The 22,840-nt window shown below is 47.2% G+C and overlaps 2 protein-coding genes across 3 annotated transcripts in view; one reads left to right on the forward strand and one right to left on the reverse strand.

Annotated features, from left to right (window-relative positions):
* The window catches only part of LOC135804800 (glycosylphosphatidylinositol anchor attachment 1 protein-like), a 14,763-nt gene extending 4,174 nt beyond the window's left edge, over window positions 1–10,589 (reverse strand). For both annotated transcript variants that reach the window (XM_065318758.1, XM_065318757.1), the window contains exons 1-10: window positions 10,283–10,589; window positions 5,407–5,589; window positions 4,365–4,476; window positions 3,742–3,883; window positions 3,076–3,180; window positions 2,393–2,494; window positions 1,916–2,010; window positions 1,183–1,307; window positions 733–807; window positions 1–139 (exon numbers count right to left, since the gene is read on the reverse strand). The exon at window positions 1–139 is cut by the window's left edge. In XM_065318758.1, coding sequence (XP_065174830.1) covers window positions 1–139; window positions 733–807; window positions 1,183–1,307; window positions 1,916–2,010; window positions 2,393–2,494; window positions 3,076–3,180; window positions 3,742–3,883; window positions 4,365–4,476; window positions 5,407–5,589; window positions 10,283–10,365 — 1,161 coding nt within the window. In that variant the 5' untranslated portion in view covers window positions 10,366–10,589. The remainder of the gene's footprint in view (window positions 140–732; window positions 808–1,182; window positions 1,308–1,915; window positions 2,011–2,392; window positions 2,495–3,075; window positions 3,181–3,741; window positions 3,884–4,364; window positions 4,477–5,406; window positions 5,590–10,282) is intronic.
* A 383-nt stretch (window positions 10,590–10,972) lies between these two features.
* Window positions 10,973–16,940, forward strand: LOC135804809 (glutamine synthetase-like). The gene is made up of 4 exons (XM_065318769.1): window positions 10,973–11,759; window positions 14,520–14,596; window positions 14,965–15,188; window positions 16,379–16,940. The coding sequence occupies exons 1-4, from the start codon at window positions 11,154–11,156 to the stop codon at window positions 16,558–16,560; spliced, it is 1,089 nt and encodes a 362-aa protein (XP_065174841.1). The 5' UTR covers window positions 10,973–11,153; the 3' UTR covers window positions 16,561–16,940.
* The last annotated feature ends 5,900 nt before the right edge of the window (window positions 16,941–22,840 follow it).

Below are 22,840 nucleotides of genomic sequence, written 5' to 3' on the forward strand. Positions count from 1 at the left end.
CAGGAGCATGAGAGCGGCGGCGGGCATGTACATGCCGATGGAGACGTAGCGGTCACCGCCGGCTATCAGGTAGAAGAAGAACGACTGGTGGAAGCGCTCCAACAGGTTGTTAATACTTCTCAGAGTGCCCTCCACCACACTGCAGACACAACGGCAAGTACATATTATTATAACAGCGGAGAAACAAAGCAAGACACAGCAACACAGAACACTGCGGTGACACAATGCATGCACTGCAGAGAAGGAGCAAAGCACAACCAAAAACACGATGGGAATCATAACCTCCTGCCAGTATCTATACACATGCACAGTAAAACTTTGTCAAGGCGAGCAATTTGGTAGAGCGATCACCTGTCCTAGAGGACAACTACGGCTAGGACCAAAGGATGTCTATTTCCAGTCAAATGACCCTGGATAAGAAGACCACCTGTTTGCAAGGTCCCTCGAGCTGTCGGCTTAGACAGGTTTGATTGCATGTGTGGAACGAGCATGCACAGCACAAAGTCAGTCGGTCCTGTGCAGTGTGAGTGCACGTCTGCACGCTTGCACAAAGCATGGCTTGTTGTCACGGGTCTTAGACTTCACTGCGTTTGATAAAACTGTATTCCAGCGAACAGTTCTGAATCGCTTACGCAGCAAACGTGCATCTTCAAAGCACGCAACAGTTATTCAAAGCACACGCATCAGTAGATGTGAAGGAGCATTTAGTATATGACTGTGATAATAGTGTACCTGGCAAGAGCAGCTGTGTTGTGTCCAGCATATCCATCAACAACGGTCTTGATTGTCAGCGCCTCTATGCGATATCTACACCACACAATACACCACACAATACACCACACAATACACCACACAATACACCACACAATACACCACACAATACACCACACAACCCAGGAAGCAAACAATCAAGGTAATGATCACTGCACGTTCGGCGTGTCAAGATGGATGGAGGAACCACCCAAGAGAGGTGCACGCAATACTCATAGGGATTACCTCTAGTATGATACTCCCTCCCGGCTGCACTGATGAGTCCAGAAAGAACGACACAGTACAGCGCACACACAGGCATATTTCCAAAAAAATAGCAATACAAAATTACATGATACGCACTGGCCGTGATCTACATATTCACCGTGAACCAGGGTGAACCCCCCCCCCCCCCCCCCTCTCCCAACATACCGCATGAAGGAACCGTGTGGCCCGGTAGGTTGTAGACTAGCTTGCCGTGCAGCTCCCACCAGCAATGTCTGCATGCGCTCCTGAACAGCCGTCATGTCGTCGCCCTGGGCAGCTGGACTCTCACCCTGCATGGAAATCAGTAAATCCATCCACATTGACGAATTAACAAAAAAACAACTACACAAAGATCGTACTCTCAGTCTAACATGGAAAAAAGGAGAAAAAAGCGGTGAGAAATGACACACCAAAAGGACACTACATGTACTTCAAATACTAGTACTTCGAAGTATGTTTTCGCTACAATACTGGTGCCGCGCACACTCCCTGCTTGTGTGTGTTTTCCACTGGCGTTAACAGCTGCTGAGGAACACTGAGTACCCTATTCTATTACCCCCCCCCCCCCCCCTCTCCTCTCCACACAGGTGAAATACATCCTATAAGGATTTCACTCAAAGGCTTGCGCACTGCCGTGGGGCCGTGGTGTTGTTCAGGGTTCCCTGCGCACCACCACTAGTCCACCACCTATCGGTCGCTGACCTGCACGACGGCTCACTATATACTACTGTACAATGCAAGGGCTGTGATACAGAGGTGTATACGTAGGTGCACATGTCACTAACTGTTCTACAACAACATGTACAATACACTGACCAGCCAAGTGATCAAGAGGCATCCATACACACGCCAGTATACACGGACAGCACAAGTAGTCATGTACAATACACTGACCGACCTTGCCATTGAACGTGACTCGAACGCCGGAATAACGTGCCATCAAGTCAACGAGATTCACCAGATCCAAGTTTGGCATCTGACCGTTGACACCATCTAAGGGAAGGAAAGAAAAGAAGAAAAAAAGAGAGAGAAAAAGAGGAAACGGTGGCACTGTATGCGTGAAGAGAATGAGGAAGGTTTTTACACTTTGGAACATGAGTGAATTCACTTGAGAAGAGGAGTCTGTGACACCAACATCAAATCAGGCAGCTGTATTCCAGAAACCCTACTGTATATTAGTACTGTGCATCCAGCTAAGTCACCATTGTGGTACAGTAGTACTACGTTATGCACTCATATATCCACACATCATCACAAAGACACTCATACTCATACTCCTGCCAATCGCTGAAGCGATGATAGCAAACAAGCTATGTTAGACATAGCAACTTGTGCACAAAGACACACACGCACACACACACAGAAGTGGCCTCACCTGGCAGCAGGTCAAACTTGGAGAAGCGATCTGTGGCCACATCGAGGCAGAGTGCAGCTTGGATAGAGCCAGACCAGGCAGGCAAAGGATCCGAGCGGAAATCTGAATGCATGTGCAAAGAGTACGCACATGCACAAACACACACACACGCACGAATGTTATAAATTATATTGTCACAACAACATGAACACATATAGCTATGCATGACATCAAGAGTCCATAAACAGGAGTATGCAACTGTGATCTCTTTTCTATGGGCCAGATGCGCGGCGCGCTGCCTTCATTACATCATTCAGCTGCAGTCCGCGCACTGCGGAAAATCAAACACCGCACTTTCCCTCTGGTTTGAAATGAACTTTCGTACGGAACTGGAGTTCACGCGCCAGAATTTAGAGATCGCGTAGGTACTGGAACGAATCGAGCAAAAACGGATGGGCTCGCACGAGAAATTGTGAGTTTGAATGCATGCTTTCAGAGCGTGATGAAGGCAAGTTACGTAATGAAGGCAGCGCGCCGCGCATTGACCCATCACCACAGTTGCATATTCTTGTTTATGCACTCTTGATGACATTGTCTGTTACGCTGGCTATTGCTGCGACATTTTGAAGTCCAGCACGATGTACTGTAGCAAGCAAAGATTCACACGCGTAATAGCAACACATCAGACTCTGTGCTGGACTCACAGGCACTTCTGAAGGAGCTATGGTAGGCCTGCAGCCAAGCTTCCGTTCCCCACACACCCTGATCCACGATCAGAACAATGATGTCCTTGGCCCAGTATGCTTGCTCTGCAGAATAGGACAAGAAAACACAACAAGCACGCCAGGAGAATGAAAGACTACATGAATGAAAGTGTGTGTGTGTGTGTAGAGCACAGGATCAATGCTTTATGGTGTAGTCTAGTGCTGATTTCTAGTAGTTTGACTGAGTAAAGGCGAGTACAGGGTGCATGCAGAGTGGCGTACAGAAAACCTTCTGCTGAGTCACACCATGCACTGCATCATTTGCTGGTGTATTCATGGAGACCCACCAGCCAGTGGAGATACATTGACCAAAGCAATACAGTACCACACATCATCATCATTATCAGCAGCATTCCAGGCTACAGCAGCATTCCAGGCTACAGCAGCATTCCAGGCTACAGCACTTCGCATCAGTAGCAGTAGCATTAAAAATGCCGGCAAGTCAGAACGGTCATAATTCAAGTGTGACCTGTTGGTGTGAGTGCACGTACGCGTCCATGGAATACCACTCTGCGCTCAGAAGAGAGGCATTTCACGGCAATCAAAGAGGACAGTCACACGCATACACGCACACACACGCACACACAAAGTGTTGAGCCGACATACTTTTCATCAGAGCGCCCATCATTACGATGTGCGCAACGCCACGCACGTTATCGCTGCGCCACGCGGCCACCAGAACCAGCGCCTCTGTACTGGCAATGCGCGGAGCACGCACTATTCCAAAGACGTTGTGGCCACTGGAAACCTGGACACACAAAGACACGGAGTAGAACATCCCCAACACACAGTGATTCACACGGGACACATATTTGTACAACACACAGTGATGCACAGGATACTACACATATTTGTACATGTACAAGTAGAGCAGTTGAACATCTATACTGTTGTACAAGAAACAGTGATATCAAGGCAGCTTAGACCAAAGATCTTTTTCTGGTAGCCCATCCATTTGACAGTGGTGTTTGCAGCATCAAGGGTGTCAGGGTGTCCTGAGGGAGAATAAGATCGCTCTGTGTTTGAATGCTTAGAACTATCGTACATGATCATCGAACAATATCCATGAACACTGACTGGAGAAAAAAAAAAAAAAGAGAGAGAGAGAGAGAGAGAGAGAGAGAGAGAGAGAGAGAGAGAGAGAGAGAGAGAGAGAAGGGAGAGGGGGTGTACATCTTCGAAAATATGGGCTACTACTTCGAAGTACAAGTCTGAAGCAAAGTGCGTACCTCCGAAGTGCTGGCACTGAATGGATGGGAGACAGAGAAGTTCTGTTGATGAGATTCCAAGCCCAGTGAAGACAGTGCTTGGTCGAGAAACTCCACAGGGATTGCACCATTTCTGCAGATAAAGAAGCCATACGTCGAAGCAATGGATAGATGACCTCAACTCTATAGAAGGTACAAGGACAAAGAAAGCCAGTGCAGAAATGCAATACTGTGCAGCAGACAGTGCTGCTTTTCGCAGCATTTCCGCAGGCACGGCATGACCCTCTAGCCCCCCCCCCCCCCCCCGACTTAGACAGAGAAACCTGCCGCTGTGTACAACATAACCGCCGGGGAGACACGCTGCTTTCATACCACATACATATACACTGTATATACTGCAATCGAGAAACAGTCATTAATGATTTGGAGCCGCTTGTTAAAAAGTCACCCATGGGCAAAGAAAGAAGATCGTGTGTATGCGTTGAAAACGCACTTGGCGATGGCCAGGCGAATACATCCTCAACGAACATTTTGCTGCGTATACTTAAAAATATACACAGCCACCTCGACCGGCAGCGGAAAAAAGCTTGACAACCGACAGCAACATGCTAAGAGATGGCAGCAGTGCTTGATCCGTGACGGATTTATGCCAAACTGTATGAGCAACTATCATCCATCTCCTGTGTAGAACCATACCGTAAAAGTCCGTAAATAAGTACGTATTTACTTTCGAATTTAGTGACCACACCCGTACTAACTTTCGGGCGGGTACTGACTTTCGGGCACGAACTAACTTTCGGACCTGACTTGTGTGTAGTGGAGAAGTCATTTTCATGTAGATGTACATGCTATGTGCTGCATGTGCGCACCGTACCGGTACTTATTTCGGGCAGTATGTTTATCGGGCCTGACTTGACTTCAACAGACAGAGCCAAAAGAATGAAGGGGGTATTTCTTTCGGGCAGGTACTTATTTACGGACTTTTACGGTATATGTATAGTATTCTGCAGCACAGTACTTAGACCACTACTTAGACAACTACATGTTACATGTATCAACTTACGTCTGTGAAGCTGCTCGGGTCAGATCCCGTACCAATGACTCATAGCGCGCCATGTCACCCTGGCTGACAGTGCTTGCAGCGACACCTGGCTGCAGGGCGTTCTCGGAGAAGTAGGTCTTGCCGTTAAACTGATTGTGCGACAGCAAGCACAGCCCAGCGAGGCTGGCAAGATAGCAGAGGACACTGCAGGACAGAGAAGCAATACAAGACAGTGGCCAGTGCTCAAATCACAGAATCCCTACATCAGCCTGTATTGCGGCTATAACTGTAGTAGTCACACTGCACACCTCTGTGCATATCACACACACAGGAGGCAAACTGCACATCACACAACACACACACACACACACACACACACACACACACACACACACACACACACACACACACACACACACACACACACACACACACCATTTGACCATTTGACGCCCATCGCCGGAGGCGATGATAGCGATGCTACAGCAGGAGCCATAGCAGCTTGTGCTGGGATTGCACCATTCAACAGCTTGCAAGGCTGAAGAATTGACCGCCACTATTCAGCCTGGTCTACACCACACAGCTATGAAGTGGCTTTTTCTGGCCAGTGAATTCCTCACACACACACACACACACACACACACACACACACACACACACACACACACACACACACACACACACACACACACACACACACACACACACACACACACACACACACACACACACACACACACACACACACACACACACACACACACACAGAGGAGGCAAACTGCACATCACACGCACACACACCCACACGCACCCACACACAGAGGAGGCAAGTGGCAAACGGTACATCACACACACACACACACACACACACACACACACACACACACACACACGCACACGCACACATCCAGAGGAGGCCGCAAACTGCGTTCACAAAGTTGGGGTCCCAGATTTGTCACCTATTCGTTCGGGCTTATATGCTTGTGTGCCTGGTGTTGACTGTGTTAGCAATTTCAGAGATATGCTACTACAGTCCATTCATCGGAAACAGCCCCGCTGGCTTTCAAAAGTCGGATTTGGGCTGAATTGAGGATCAAAAACCCACTTTAAATCTCAAAAATCTGGGGTTTGGATCTGCTTCTCCATACATTTTGCCATGGCATACCTGTCCTGATTTTGTGAAACCTGGCTGAATTTCTATTTCCCTGTTCTTGGACTTTTCTGGCCTCAAATGTGGTAAGGAGTAATTGCACGGTCACACAATGCAGGATGTACTGTTGTTTTCACGATATCTACAACTACCGGTATGTGTGGGAGACACCAACAAGTTAGGGTGGCAGTTTCCAATGAATGGACTGTAGACATGATAATTGTGTAAAGTATTTCCATATGCCACATGACCGAATGACCACGCCTGGGCAGCTGAGGGATAGGTACATATATTACGCGAGTGGGTGCGACGCGTGGCGGAGTCACGCGGTGCCAATAGGAATACATCGTGGGCGAGACAACAATCACGTGGCGATCAACAAAAAAAAAGAAGGCATACTGTACACTGCATGTAGTAGGTCCCGTTCCATCGTACACATCTCGTCGAAATGTTCATGTATGCGAACCAGGCCGGCAAAGCGAGGGCCCATGACCGATAGCTCTCTCGTTGCCAATCTCTATCCCCACAGAATAACACGGACAAAATCCTAAAATGACACGTATGCGCATAATTATGCGGGCGAAAACAGGCCATTATGCACCAAATATGCGGTATAATGCGGTCATTAAGGCCGATTCACAATACAACTTCTTACGACGCGACATGCCACTTGCGACAGCGACACACGGTTCGTAATCTTTTTCGTGTTTGCGACATCCTTATGCACTACAAGTATAGTAGTATAAATAAATTCGACGGGGTTCGCGTACCGGGCAGGTCAAGAACAAGGAGTCGTACAACTCCCTGGTCAAGAACCACCTTTCCGCTTCCGTGGGACGCCACCACCCCATGATAAGGATAGATCAGATCCACCAACCAGAGGCCAAAGGCCTCGATCCCATTTGCCACATCCATGTATTACTCATGCCAGGCCACGAGTTCCCAATTAACTGTGGGTCGCAGCACTATAGTAGTATAGTATAGTAGTATAGTATAGTAGTACAATGCACGTGCACCCAGGGTTGAAACTGTACTCCATTCGTGTATGTCGCATGTCGCAAAAGTTGAACTTTCTACAACTTCTGCGACAGGTGCCTTGCGACAGCCAGTTTCTTGTCGCAACTGTTGCAAATCGCGTCGCAGAAAGTTGCATTGTGAATCGGCCTTAAGGGTTGGTTCACAAAAGCAAATCGGCGCCGCAAGACATCGCAAGACATCGGCGGTGAGCCAGCTCCCGATCTGTTGCGCATACGGTTCGAGTACCAAATCTACTACAAAGCAGTACAGAATGTGCCCAAATGCTACGACAGGTTTGCCAATTAAAGCTTGAATTCTTTGTTTCTTCAGTAGTTCAAGGTCTTTCGGTGATGGCCACTCGGTGCTACCTTTTACTGGAGATCATGGAACTACTTCTACACCTTTTTGTTGCAGTCTAGTAAGCGGTGGTGTCGAAATTATGCGTGCAAACGTTAATGAAGTCACACGAACTTGTCTATGTATCCTTCGTATTTTTTATATATTTTTTCAATTGTATTTGTCCGATAAGTTGCACAACAGTCAAGCAGATCATCCGAGAAGGACGGATTGGTATGCTGACTTAATTTGCGACCTTGAAACGACTACAAGAATGGCGAACGGACCTCATCTTTAGCTTCCATATAGGAAAATTTAGTATGAGTCTTGGTTTGAAATTTTGACAACGTCTGGCTCCCGGCACCGGCGCGAACGGTTCACAAACCACTTTTGTTTAAAATTGTACGGGATCGGCGCCAGGGCAGATCGCAAGAGTTGGGCACTGTCCAACTTTGCCGGTGGTCCCTTGCGATATCACCGTATGATTTTGTTACGACTGCACTGGTTCACATAATCGCAATGCGCAGGGAGAGGTTGCAAGAGGCCCACTCCCGGTGACTGCCGGCGCGTACCGGCGATATGTGAACCAACCCTTATGCACGAGTTGTCTGTCGTTGGTACACATTTACTGTACAGTTTCATGCAAGTATACAACTTTGTTGTACAAACTCCTGGTCGGGTACGACGTAGTGTATTTTCAACATCATGTACTGTTAATCATCATGTTTTCTCGTGCATTTCCATGGATAACGCGGGTTTTACGCAAAATTTCTAGAAAACGCGGATGAAAGCCATTACGCGGAAAATTGCGCGTCCGCGGAATTGCGGTATCCTGTGGGGACAGCAATCTGCGGACATTACCTCGTTGTGGTTTGTGGACAAATCAGCGCAGCACAGAGAAATGCGGCTGCATCGGGTAAAAAAAATCAATTCTCAAAACCAGAGTTTTAAACCTGGCATTAGTGTGTCTTGTTAGGGTGCTCAAACTGATGTCTACGAGTTGTGCACCGAGCAAACCGTGAAGGGGCTACCCATTGCATATTGACGGTCCCTATTAAAAAAAAATTTCACGGTTCGCGTGAGACTCGGCTGGAAGCCGGGTTTTCCGCATCCGTAGGAACGCCACCACCCTTCAAGGATCAAGGCGCAGATGCAGCTCCTAAAGCAGCTCCTAAAGAGGAAAACATGGATGCAGTGAATGGGATTTTCGGTCTTTGACCACTTGCTGGTGAGCTGATCTACTCACCTCCCACCGCTTTAGGACGGTCCCTATGGTGCGTTTCAAAAGTCCAGACCTCTGGTTTCAAAAAACCGTTAGCTATTAGGCCAGCATCTATAGAACATAAATCTGTGATCAATTTGTGCATAAAATTTTCGAAATTGGGCGTTTGTTATCCAATCCCTTAGAAATTTATATGAGAAAAACTGCGTGAGCTGCCTGAGCAATATTCCAAAGAAATTTCTCAAAAAGCTCCAACCATATTTGAATTAAGGACGTTTAGCAATGCGAAAATTCGAACTTTTTGTGGTGGTGATATTTCGCGAAAATCTATTTCGAAAAAGAAAACTTGTGAGGTTTAGCAATGCGAAATGACTTTTTCTCGAAGTTATTTGTATCTTATAGTACCGTACCGTATATGCAGCTCAGTCTCAAGCAGGGGCTGTAAAATTACTACTCCCTGTAGTCAAATGCGTACCGAGAAAAGAGAAAGTTACTAGAGAGGTTCTGCAAAACGAAAATGTGTACGAACTTTCGCTCTACGTCACGAAGTGAGAAACTTCGCACGAACTTTCGCAACTTTGGACGCGAAACTTGCAGGGAACGCGAAATGAACTTTCGTAGGAAGTTTCGTGAGATTGGGTCATGTCGTACGTGCACTTGGCGCGTGCAAACTACGAAAATGTGCAGAACACAAAGTTCGTGCGAAAATTCGTACACATTTTCGCAAGGCCTGTCGCGAAACTTCATTCGAATTTTCGTTGTGCAGAACCTCTCTACTTTCGCAAATCACTGCAACTTCGCGTCCAAGTTTTCGAAGTTTCGAGCTTTTTTTCTGTACTCATTCCCAGACTCGAATTTTCTTTCGAACTTTCGCATTGCTAAACGTCCTCATTATTCGAATGTTATTCGAATGTTATGTTGCAGCCAGTCGACATGCAAAGGGCAGATCTAGAAATATATACATGAACACCAACCCTGTGCGAAGCGGACGCTGTTACACCAGACACGCATCTGCTATAGCCTTATCCTATTCTTCAAATGATAACAAGAGTCCATTAACCCCATGGGGTTAATGGACTCTTGATGGTGTTCAAAATCGCTTCTAGAACTCTGCAGTCTGGAGTGAACTTCACTGCACAAGGTGCAAGTCAGTCCAAAGACATTCAACTCACCCTAGTGGGCGATAAATACGCTGTAGACCTCGTACTGCTTTGCCAAAGCCTCGCGAGGCAGAGGAGCTTGAAAGCAATCCCATGTCAGCCAAGCAAATACAATGTGTTGCGCAGAACTAGTTTATCGGTGAGGAAATCACCATAATGGGAACTAATTTCAACGAGATTCAGGTACAGTAGGTACAAGGCCAGCAGCACGAGCAGGTATTTTGCTGCTAGCTGTATTGCACTGGTAGGTCCTGTAGATGATCGTCCATCCCTCAGGGGAGCCAAAAATAATAATAATAATTGGCTTCTTCAAGTGTACACCTACGTGTAGCTACCTCGCTCATACTAGTATATACTGCAGATATATGTACAAAAAGTCGAGTTTCATGTTTTTTTTTGTTGAGCTCATTGATTCAATGCTTGGGACTTCCCCGTTTTCAACACGTGCGCAAACATCCTCCCGGCCCGCGCCCCGCGCGGCCGCATGCATGCGCATGATGCACCGCACGCGCGCTCGCACCCGGTACCCGGTTATCCGACCCCGGCCCTGGGCCATAACTTATGTGAAGGGGTCCCCCGGCCCCGGGGCCCCGGTCCGGAGCTAGCTCGAGCTGTGCATGCATGTGCGCGTGTAGTGAGGCCGCCGCGTGTGTCTGTCAACACCTGGTCAAGTGCATGCAGTAGATCTACATGCTTGTCGTTTCCTTTTCGTGGTTTCAGCATGTGGCGATTTTGACATGGCTGACAAGCACCCAATATTCCATTTCCGTAAAGTGTTTCCCTCAGTTAGGAGTAGAATTAGCTTTTCTTTGCTCACCAGCAGCCTTGAGACTTGATTCATCTCTTTGTAACTTTCTTAGGTGTGGTGGAAATAGATAGCGCCATGACTAGCACCGGTGTTCACACGATTCTGGGGCAAAGTGGCCTGAAACGGTTTGCTGAGCTCGACCAGAATAACAAAGTGCAGGTGATGTATGTCTGGATCGATGGCTCAGGCGAGCACTGCCGATGCAAGACGAAAACTGTCGACTTTGAGCCAACAGAGGCTTCCCAATTGCCTGTTTGGAACTTCGATGGATCTTCAACTGGCCAGGCCGTGGGTAAAAACTCCGATGTCTTCATCAAGCCCGTTGCCCTTTTCCGTGACCCTTTGAGAGGGGGCAAAAACAAATTGGTACTCTGCGAGGCGTTCAACTACGAAATGAAGCCCGTCGCAACCAACAAGAGAGCGACTTGCATGGCCGCCATGGAAAAATGCAAAGACCAGAAGCCTTGGTTCGGAATTGAGCAGGAATACACGCTATTGGACTTGGATGGATACCCTCTCGGCTGGCCAAAGGGTGGATTCCCCCAGCCTCAGGGCCCGTATTACTGTGGAGTCGGCGGTGGACGCGTTGTTGGACGTGAGGTGGTGGAGGCTCACTATCGTGCCTGCCTCTACGCTGGGATCAAAATCGCAGGTACCAATGCAGAGGTCATGCCAGCACAGGTAAGCTCTTCCGGATTGAGAGTTGTTTAATGAGTGTGAGAAATGGTTTCTCTACTCACTGTTCTCGAAGTCTTTGCACACTGGCATTATGCATTATGCATCATGCACTGGCACTAGAGTCTAGGAGTCTACAACTACAAAGACTGAAGAGTCCCTAAGTTGTATCCTCCCAAGAGTATGCAGCTGTACACATTTGGCCTCATGAGGCACACATGCTACAGTGCTGCTCAATGAAATCCAGTCGCGTCACTCAAGTACGCCCCGGGCGTTGTGCAGCCCTAGAACTGCAAACACTGGGCTGCGAAATGATGCTAGGCGCAAGCTTGAGTGACGCGGCTGTATTTTGTGTCTGCCCGGCTGGGTGTTCAATTCACTATTGTAATGAAGGAAGCATGCTGGGCAGACCCCATGCTAGTATAGTTTAGAGGTCAGAGTTCAGTTGGGTGCATTCACTTTGAAATTGCATACCGTAGAATCCCGCGGATAAGCCCATGGGCCTATCTGTTTCACAAGGACATTTCGGTGTGCTTATGCGCGGGCATGGGCTTATACGCCGACACCAAACTTGTGCTATTGAAAAGTATCAAGGAAGTGAGAAGTACATTGCTGAAAACCATTGTGCAAACAGAAACAACCGATGATTGTGTTGAAATGCACAAAAAAAACTACATGTACATGGTATGACCAAGAGTCCATAATTTATGGACTCTTGGTATGACGTACATGTAGGCCCATAGGCTTGTACAATGAAGCTTTGTGATGTTCGAACTAACCCTGGGCTTATGCGCGAGCATGGGCTTATCCGCGGGACTCTACGGTATGTGGGGTGCCTTGGAAATATTTCCGATGGTTTATTCTCTCCCCTCGTGCCCGAGACCATCTCTTAGGAGTGCCCAAGCCAAAAATCTATATCCAAAAGTCGATCATTCAAACCTATGGAGGCTTCCCGTATGTCAGCGCCTTTAAAGCCATGGCCTTATATTCAAAACACAGGTGCTTTCCTAGCTATTTTAGATGCAAATCGACTCACCCACTATGCCATGCCATAAAAGTCTAAGTCAACACAGACATTTCAATCTAAATCCACTTGTTCACCCTTCCTGCTGGGCTGTAAATTTGTTAGTATAGTACATATTCCTTCACTTTTACGAAACATTTTTCAGATGTCATTTCATTTATGAAGCCCATGGCTTTTTAACTGAGACTGTCTTTAAAATCGAATATACCTCCATGGCTTTAAAGGTGCGGACATACGGTAAGTACATGTACAGTGCGTATCGGTTATAGTGTGGTCGTGGAAAAGAATATACTGCCTACAAGAATGAACTCTCATATTTTCATAATCATAACATAGGTTTCATGTACGAAGTAGAGGTTGCGACTTCGGCGATGATTTTGTTTAGGAATGGGTTTGCTCCCACACTGGAGCTCGCGCTATTCAAGTTGTCGGCGGAATAGCGCGAGCTCCAGTGTGGGAGCAAACCCATGGGTTTCATGTGTATATTTATTCTTACAAGCAATGTTATCGTGTAATAGAATATATCGGTCCTAAGAATGGACTTTGTGTAGCAAAACATGCCAGATTAGTATAAAGTGTATCGCCTGTAGTAATAACATCTGCCCAATACAGTTCTGAACCGACTCGAAGTGCATCATAATGCTGCAAGTGCATCTGTTGTGGTCATGTAACTCATGTTGCTCAGCCACATGGTGAACCTATGCAGGCTATGGCCCAGTATGGGACTACTTTGGAAGTACGAGCAACCGCATACACAGCAACATTACGTTGCATGTATGATGATCTTCCTGGCTATGCGCACATGCATATGATACGTCACACTATATTTATCGCGTGTAAGAAACATCGGAAATAAGAATAGAAAGTCGTTTTTCAAACACCAACGCTATAACCGATACCTACTGTATGTCCACCTCGGGTTCAAGAGTGCTCCCAAAGTGGATGGGCATCAGGAAGTTGTCTAGACTGAACTCCCTGGTGGGCACTGGATGCTAATACCCCTTGTGTGTACCGTGGCTGTGGCCTAGTGGCCGCTTTCGGATGCGGGTGGCTTTTGGTACAGGTTCTGCCCAGTACGTTACACTATTGAAATGCATTCAAGTGGGGCGCCGTCCGCTGTGGCTAGGGTTGGCTGAAGTCGTCGAAGATACACTGGTTTGGAGAGTATTTATTCAGGCGGGGCAGTACTGGATGTATTTCTAGTGTGCAAGGTCCTCATGAGTGACTTAGAGAGTGGTATGAAATCCTGTGAAGAACATGTGCCTCGGCTAGAGTCTGCGGCTTCGAGTGTTTGGGGTTCAGACTTCTTTGTGGTGCCACGCACCAAATGGAATGCGTGTGAATCCGGTGCGTTCACCATTTGGCAGCAGACTTTTCAGAAACTACCGGATTGGGAAAGAGAAATTCCCGGCACACAGCCCACGGGCTTCTTTGCATGAACATATAGCAGACAATCCGTGATGCTACTCAGATGTTCGCACTGCGTTCTCGTCAACTAGAGCAGAACCTCACAAGGATAGCTGATGACTTACCACCCAGTGGTTGTTGGCTAAAGCCGCGTCATGGCCGGGAAACAAAGTCCTCTGTTTTGATTCCTGGCAAGAACTATGTGTTTTTCCTCGGACGTGCTTATAATGATCCCCGTACGGTAGTGTTTTTCCCCATCTTGCTTCGCAATCATAGTATTGCATGCCCGTGCATTTTTTCATTTGCTCTATTTTTATGCTTTCCGTGTATGACAGTGGGAATTCCAAATCGGACCATGTGAGGGTATTGAAGAAGGTGATCACCTGTGGATGGCCCGCTTCCTTCTGGCACGGTAGGTGTTAGGATCGTCCCGTTAACTCAGCTTTTTTTCTAAACTGAATCTCACACGTGAAATACCTGTGCGTTCATGGGTATCCTAAGCTGCTGGGTTTAATGACGTTGCGTTCTTTGCGATCCAGTTTGAGAGTGGCGACTATTTGAACCCTTTTGACTCTTGCGCGAGGCGAATATCCTTTACCAGTAGTGTTTATACGCCTCCTTGCTGCATACCACAAACACTGCACGTTTTGGTGTATGTACTCTTGACATCATTCAAGGTATAGGAAAGGTGACTAAGTATTGAAAAATCATCTTCGGGGTTCCAATGGACCCCACAGCTGCTCTAGGGCTAACCAAGTGGATCTCTTTTGGATGTTCCAGGATTTGCGAAGAAGCAGGAATCATTGCGTCTCTCGACCCCAAGCCAATCCCAGGGGACTGGAACGGAGCAGGAGCTCACTGTAACTTCTCCACGGAGTGCATGCGACAGGAGAACGGCCTGCCAGCAATCGAGGAAGCCGTCGACAAGCTGTCCAAGAGGCACGATTACCATATCCGCATGTACGATCCCAACGAAGGCAGGGATAACGAACGTCGCCTAACTGGTAAGTGTTCTCTCTCAGGCCTTATTTATATTCATTTCATTTAGGCGCCGCAAATATGGCCTGCAAATAGGTGATGGATTGCCATTGTGTCGGTCTAATATCCAAGGTAGAGTGTTTAAATTTCAATTCCCTTTCTCCAAGTTAGCACTTCTAAAAGTATACAAAATATTCACAAATGCAGGATATGCATAACTTATTCTTGCATTTTTTCCACTGATGTTAGTTTTGGCAAAATGAAAGGCTTTGGCTCACTTGCAGTTTTGGACTGTTTTTGCTATGCATGATTTCGCGGGGATGTGCCGTGCATTGTGCATCAAACCTACTCTTCGCACCATTGATTAGGGGATGTCACATGTACTGTAAATCGACATGGTTTTTTCAAAGGTTTTCGTAAATTCCCAAAGGGCTTTTCCTTTTCCAAACTTTGCAGCATACTAAACCGCTGCGCAGACTACCATGCATACTTCGGATTATAGCGGTCCTGAGTCATTTTACCCCGGCCTGCTGCTTACAAATTGGAGGTTTTCAAAATGTACCAAGGTTGTATACTTACAAACTTAAGTTGATCTACTGTATGCCAGTGTGGGTGCGTGCTTGTCCTTGCGCTAGGTGATGTGCCTTGTTTGCATTATTTCGTTTTGGATTTGATCTTGGCCTGTGGAATAAATCAGTGATGAAAGCTCACTGCGCGTAAAGTTCTCGGGCTGATTTTCAACAAGTCATAATGAGCATTGTTGTAATATTATAGGCAAGAAAAATGGCCATGTAATTTAATATAAGAGAACACATGGGTACCAGTTATGAAGTAATCCGAGTACGAAAATGGCCATGTGGGTGTTTGTGGAGTACTTGCACTGGGAGAGCAACTCCAGATCTTCTGTGCGCGTGTGCGAGATCACCATACTGTAAGCAAACGAGCAGTACTGTGCGCATTGATAGCCTCTACAGGTTGGATCATGCATTGAAACCTGAGTGCCAGTACATCGACCAAAGCAAGCAACTGGAGTGCAAGCAGTAGCCAAAGACACAAAGCACACCGTGATGTTACTCTTTGTGTCTACTCTTGGCAGCCACATGCGACTCGGACAGACGTTTTTGCTGTCATGGTGTACGAAGGAAGGCTTGCATTTTTTTGCAGCGGGCTTTCTCTTGACTGCATGTGCTTGTGTGTGCTTCCATGTTGTATTCAGGCGCGCATGAGACGTCCGACATCCACACCTTTTCAGCTGGCGTTGCTAACCGTGGTTGTAGTATTCGCATCCCTCGCCAGTGCTCTGCCGACAAGAAGGGTTACCTGGAGGACCGTCGACCCAGCAGCAACTGCGATCCATACAGCGTAACAGAGGCGATGATCACCACCTGTTGTTTTTAGTCTGGTCTATAGTCCGTGTGTCTTGTGCTTTAGTTTGCATTGTATTGTCGTCCGGCTTTTTTCCATCTAGTAACCTTTAGGTACATATTTGAACATGCATCGGCCATGTGACTTCTTTCATTTTTCTTCTGTGTGATTGTGTGTATGCGTGTCGTTTTTGTGTGTACATGTTTTACCATTGTGTTTGTGTGTGTATGTGCGTGCGTGTGTGTATGCGCTTTTGTGTGCATATGGGGATGGTCTAGCAAACATCTAATCGTGTTCACCTTTCCCTCTCTTTTCGTATTGCATTGCAATGTTTGCCTTTCTAAGTTGGATGTGATCTTTCCTCCATGGCATCGTCTCTTTTTCTATCTTGGATTTCAACCTTGTGTGACTGATTTATTCCCTTTCCTGGGACACGTGTACTTTTCTTGGTGCAAGCCAGTCAGACTGCACAGCTTGATTTTACTAGACATGACAAAGTTAAACTTGTTGTTCATGGTGGGATTTGCATGACACGCCCTTACCGGATTTCCTGCGGTCGTCTGTACGTAATGATTTTCTTGGAACTGTGTAATTGGGGGGGGGGGGGGGGGGGTGAAGGGATTCAAGCAAGGGTTTAGTCATGTACTTTTGGCTCAAGACCTGTTCACTGCTTCAGGGCATCACCAGTACAGCGGGTACGGGTGTGGCTATACAGCACCAGGTTTGTAAATATCCTAGCCCCCAGATGATGCACCTAGTGTGATCAATGCCATAAAAGCCCGTGTATATGCCCCGGCCCGGGCGGAATAGCAGCCTCGATTTCCTTGTCGTTTTCAAGGGCACGGGCGTTACTTTGGAGCCGGGAGTATACTTGGAATTAAAACATGTTGAAATTCTCCCCTCGCTCAATAAAATTATACCGTGACAATATCCATTTCATTTTTTAGCTGAGCATGCACACTAGTGTCCCTGCTTCAATGAACCAGAAGCAGTGTTCTGGTTTGGAAGAGCGATCCTGAAGCACATCCATCAACACAACAGTCCGTAAGTATTGAGTATCAGTACATGTATGGTGTTTTACGTCAACCATGACGGCTACAATGGCCAACCAGACCACAACGAAGTTGGGGCCAAAGAGAAAGTTTATTTCTTTCCCGTGAAAATATATACAGGGGCCATTTTTACAAAAAAAATGATTTATGTATACAAAAATGCATGTACGAAGTCACTACATTACACCCCCACCAGAGATGAAGCCGAGAGCAGTTGCTGAAGAACGCCAAACGGAAAAAAGATCTTGGAAAGGAAAGGAAAGAGTGAGCGAAGAGTATAAAGCGGAAAGACGGGAAAGAAAAATACACTGTACAAAGAGAAAGACTGTACAAAGAGAAAAAATATGCGCTGCATGTGGAATACCGTTGTATGACACGTGGACACAAGGTCCGAAACAAGGTAGAAAATGCAGGAAAGAGAAAGAGGAAACATGCGTGACAGAGGTGGAAGAACGTGTCAGAGGCAGTCCAGAGAAAGAAAGTAGAGAAAAGAACAAGGGAAAACGTACGCGTGACAGAGGAGGACGGATCTTGATCTTGTCAGAGGCGGCTGCGGGCTAGGAGATCTTGGCGGTTGATCGGCGGATCGGTGGACCGGCGGATGGTGGGCTGGTGAGGTCGTGGGCTTGGGCGCCTGCTCAATCTGGGCCGCGGAGGTCGAAGGCGCGATGGCCTGCTCCATGCCATCCATACAGCAACTCCGACTCAGCGCAGTGTCAGGGGTCACCAATTATGGTGTTTTACGTCAACCATGACGGCTACAATGGCCAACCAGACCACAACGAAGTTGGGGCCAAAGAGAAAGTTTATTTCTTTCCCGTGAAAATATATACAGGGGCCATTTTTACAAAAAAAATGATTTATGTATACAAAAATGCATGTACGAAGTCACTACACATGTACTACTGGTCTTGATTGCCGGCGCTATCTCGAAGCAAAAGTGTTGATTTCACTTTACTGGGCATGTAAAAGGGGGGGGGGGGGGGCGTGTGCACGGGTTTTTGCTGTATCCATTTTACAATTACACAAGTAAAATTGTGCTTTTTAAACGGGCCCAAATAGTACTTTATGTACCAGAGATTTGGTCGGGAGTAGATCTACCAAGCGGCCGTGCACTCGCTATGGACTCTTGGGAGTACATGTATACGAGTCGTACTAAACACGCGTGCACGGGTTATTCAGTGCGTCCTGATCAGGGAGTCGTGACTCCCTGATCCTGATTCATACTTGTACACATAAGATGGTCACACTACCTTATAGGGTGTGATTATTTATCTGGTAACTGGTACTAGTAAACTATTGCGAGGCCCTGTTTATCTGAGGAGGAAACGTGTCTTCCATTCTTTACCCAGTGGCTTACGAGAGCTGAGACAGTATCATAACCGTGATTATAGTTGCTACGGTAACACAGCGTAGTATACAGATTTCTGCACAAGAAGTTAGCAGGATTGCAGGTGTCAACACAGCAGCATTCAGAATTGGGCACGAGTAGTTAGCAGGATTGCAGGTGTCCAAAAAAAGAACAAAAAAAAGAACAGTGCTACATGTCAGACGTTCAGAATGACAACATATAAACGAGTAGAGGAGGCTGCATAGAAAGCGCCTATATGCTATGCAGCTGAAATAAACTAGCAAGCAGAGCATGACAGCGTACACAGTCTCTGGTGAATTCATGGATGGTGCATATCACGTGACCCATAGTTATGTCCCTAAAACGGAATTCTTCGAAGAACTAGAATAATTAATTTAATAGTAGCCAAGTCACAAATACTAGGAAGTAGTAAGACATACTGGCAACACGTAAGGCAAAAGAAAGAGATGCCAGTGCAAGCCAGTACATAGCAATTAAAAAAGCAGTGCGGAAACCTCTATTTCCTCCTCATGTCACCACGTGTGTAATGTCGACGCCATGGCTCTGACAGAGGGAAAAAGGTTGCCCGTGTGTAGTCATCTTGTGCCCATTTCGAGACTACACTGTTGTCATGAGAGGCCATATCCTGAAGAAAGCTTTGCTTCGTTGCAGTCCACGAGGCTTGGCTTTGGGCTGCAGTCTCAGGCGAAGGCTTCTTAGAACTGCGCAGGAAGCCGCCAGTCATTCTGCGCCTTGACGCGACCGGCGTGCCGGAATCACCTTCGACAATGACTTCCGTGTCTTGGTGGGCAGACTGCACAAGGTGAAGGCCAGTGGCAGTCAGCTCTTCCTCTGGCTGCGTTCGAACCACCACGTGCCTGGACGACATCTCTCCGATTTTCGCCTGGCAGCTACGAGTACGGTCACGCATCGTGACTGCTGAATCGTCCACAGCTAGAATTTCAAATGCCGCACGCGATGCTTCTTCCACCATTGCCAGAGAGTCTGCCGACTTAGCCATACGCTGCATCGCCTGCAGGTCTTGCGCCGCACTCAAAGACTTGTGAAGTCGGGAATGCATCGACTGAGTACTCTTGAGCACTTTCTTCTTCCTAAAGCGCAAGAAAAATTTACTCTCATTTCCGGGCTGTGCCTTTCTACCGGCGGTCTTTGCTTCTTTGGATGTTGTGTCGGTGTCGTCCTGTACAACGGGGCTTCCACTGGCATTGCAGCAGCTTATACTGACCCCGGTGGGTAACGACAACGTGCTACGAACGGTTTGACGTGCCATTTTGCGATTGGGCACGGCATACTTGTCTGCCTCTGCTGACATTGGCAATGAATCCCTTGATGCAGCCGACGACAGTGTGGTGGCAGCTGTGGTAATAGCAATACCGGTAGAGGCGTTCGGGCGCACCGCTGACATATCCATGTATTCATCGTCATCAATATAATAGGTATTGTCCTCGGCCAGATCACTGTTACTCAAACTGCTGAAGCTTGATGGAAAAGACTCCAAAGCAGAGTTGGAAATGGTCGAGTTGTGCTCCAATGCGTTGGCGCTGGTCAAATGATGGAGGCCAGTGTGGTGCTGTGAAGTCTTTGATGCCACTGGAACACAAACATCGTAGATTGAGTTGTCCTGCTGCACAGGAGCACTACAGCTTACGACTGGAAAATTGCTCTGGAAAGAGGGCACATCGCACACAGCCGTGTTCCCAGCGTGAATGTGACTAAAATCTCCATATGTGCCATATGTGCCATCATCACCAGCCAGATCGTGGTCCTTTGTACTGGGTGTGGGGTACAAGTCCGGAGCAAACGGCTCTGAATGTCGTGACGGCGCTGCACCCAGTTCATTAGAACTGCCTGCGAGGGCATAGACGTTGTCATCACTACCATCTTCCATATTACTGGTTTGAATACAAAGTTGCACTCACAATGTATTGTTAGTGAGTGCTTGCTGTACTATATGCTATGGCAAATAAGGAGATCTAGAATAGGCTGCTGGCAAACGAACCGGTCGACACATAGCCAAGCTTTGCCACCGTGGTTAGGAGGCAGACGCTTCACGATGACAGCTTGAGCGCAGCACTGTACTCTGGGCCGTTTCGCTTGTCGGGCCCTTCCAGTATCACGCGGGCGGTGTTAGGCACGGTCTTATCTGAAATCTCCATACAATGTCATGATGTACTTAGAACCGTTGACTGGCTTCCTGACTCGCTGACACCAGAACAGACGACTCCCCTTGCGATTATGTGACCCTCGTGATGGTCAACTTCTTGCACCTTTACTTGATCGATAGGTGGGTACAGTTAGATCCTCTGAAAGGAAGTGACGACCACTCTAGTCTCTATTCACGGATAATTATTTGAACTCTATGATAGAGCTGGTTAGACGTGTAACACACACGCACGTTTACAAAGTTCTGAGGTAGACTACTGGTATTACAGATCTGCTACGAGCTAGACAAGAGAGCTGGATTGAGCTCGATGAATGAACTCGCATAGAAGCAAGAGTATTCTCACTTTCTTGGCTGTAACAATGCAGCCAACAGAAAATGTTTTCAGATGGATACCATGTACCAGTGCTGCAAGCAAGCAGGATCTCTAGCTCTGCTTGCATTTTGAGTGAGTTCGGGAATGCTCAGTAGATCTACCGCGATACGCACGGTGTACATGTTCATGTAGCTATAGCGCTAGCACGACACTGCCCTGGTACGGTACGACGACTACGCGATTCGACGGTATACCGGTACCGCAGTCTAGACAGTGCAGCCGGTGTGAACATCCTCCAAAATAACAATTATTACACCTACATGTACAAATACACAATGCCATAGTCCAAGAGTTCATAACCCCGTGCCGTGTGAACTCTTCTTACACGGCACGTGATCATTGCCCAGGCCATATGCGCCATGGCCAATAGCCGGCTCTCCCGCGCCGCCCCGCACGCCGCTGGCATCCGGCATATCACTGAAACCAAGAGTACATATTGTACTCTTGCTGAAACCGAGAGTGCATAAACAGTTTATGGACTCTTGCTGAAACAAGAGTTGATTTGGGAAATCGCTCCGTTTGGGAGATCGAAAGGTTGACCTTTCCACCTAAGCCCTTCGACCTGGTCCCCCCCCCTACAATTATAGGCCCTAGCCCTTTCCCAAAGGTGCTCGCCCTTTTTTCGCCCTTTTTGGAAAAGCCCGTTTCTTTCGCCCTTTATTGCGTTTTTTTTGTGAATATCGCCAGGAGAAGGCCGGCTCCCACCTATACTATAGGAGTAAAAAAAAAAGGTCCATGGACACCCTGTTTTTTATGCATAGAATGGTGGAGTGATGTCTCCTCTTCAATTTGGTATAGTTTTTAGGTAGGGTCACCAGGCATATAAGAGCTATTCCGGGCCATTTAGTGAGTTTACAATTTCTTGATTTTCGGCAAAAAAAATTCGTTATTTGCCCACAGAAGCCTAGTGTGTTGTGGATACCATATTTTTTCTTTGGTAAATCCTTCAACCATCAAATGTGGACAGGTCTAGGGTAAAATAATCAAACTTAGTGCTTTACTGTCATGTGTAGAGCCCCTAGTTTGACATTTCCCACTTCCGAATTTCATTCGAGTGTCAATTGCAAAATGGTCTTGCCTGCAATATTTTGTCCATGGACCACCCTGTTTTTTTGGTGTTCTGTGTTCCTTGAGCCCCCTAGTTTCCAATCATGAATAGTTTTGATGGTGTCACCAGGCACTTTAGGCCTCTCACAAACAAAATAGGTAGGGAAATGTGGTATTTTCGGCCCATTCTGCAAATACCAGTTTGCAGCATATTTTGAGGGACGCGAAAAGCACTATAAATGCGAATTAAAAGAGCACCTTTGGGAAAGGGCTGCCCCCCCCCCCCCTCCACTGGACTATAAAGC

This window comes from Sycon ciliatum, chromosome 1, assembly GCF_964019385.1.
Source record: "Sycon ciliatum chromosome 1, ocSycCili1.1, whole genome shotgun sequence".
NCBI lineage: Eukaryota > Metazoa > Porifera > Calcarea > Leucosolenida > Sycettidae > Sycon > Sycon ciliatum.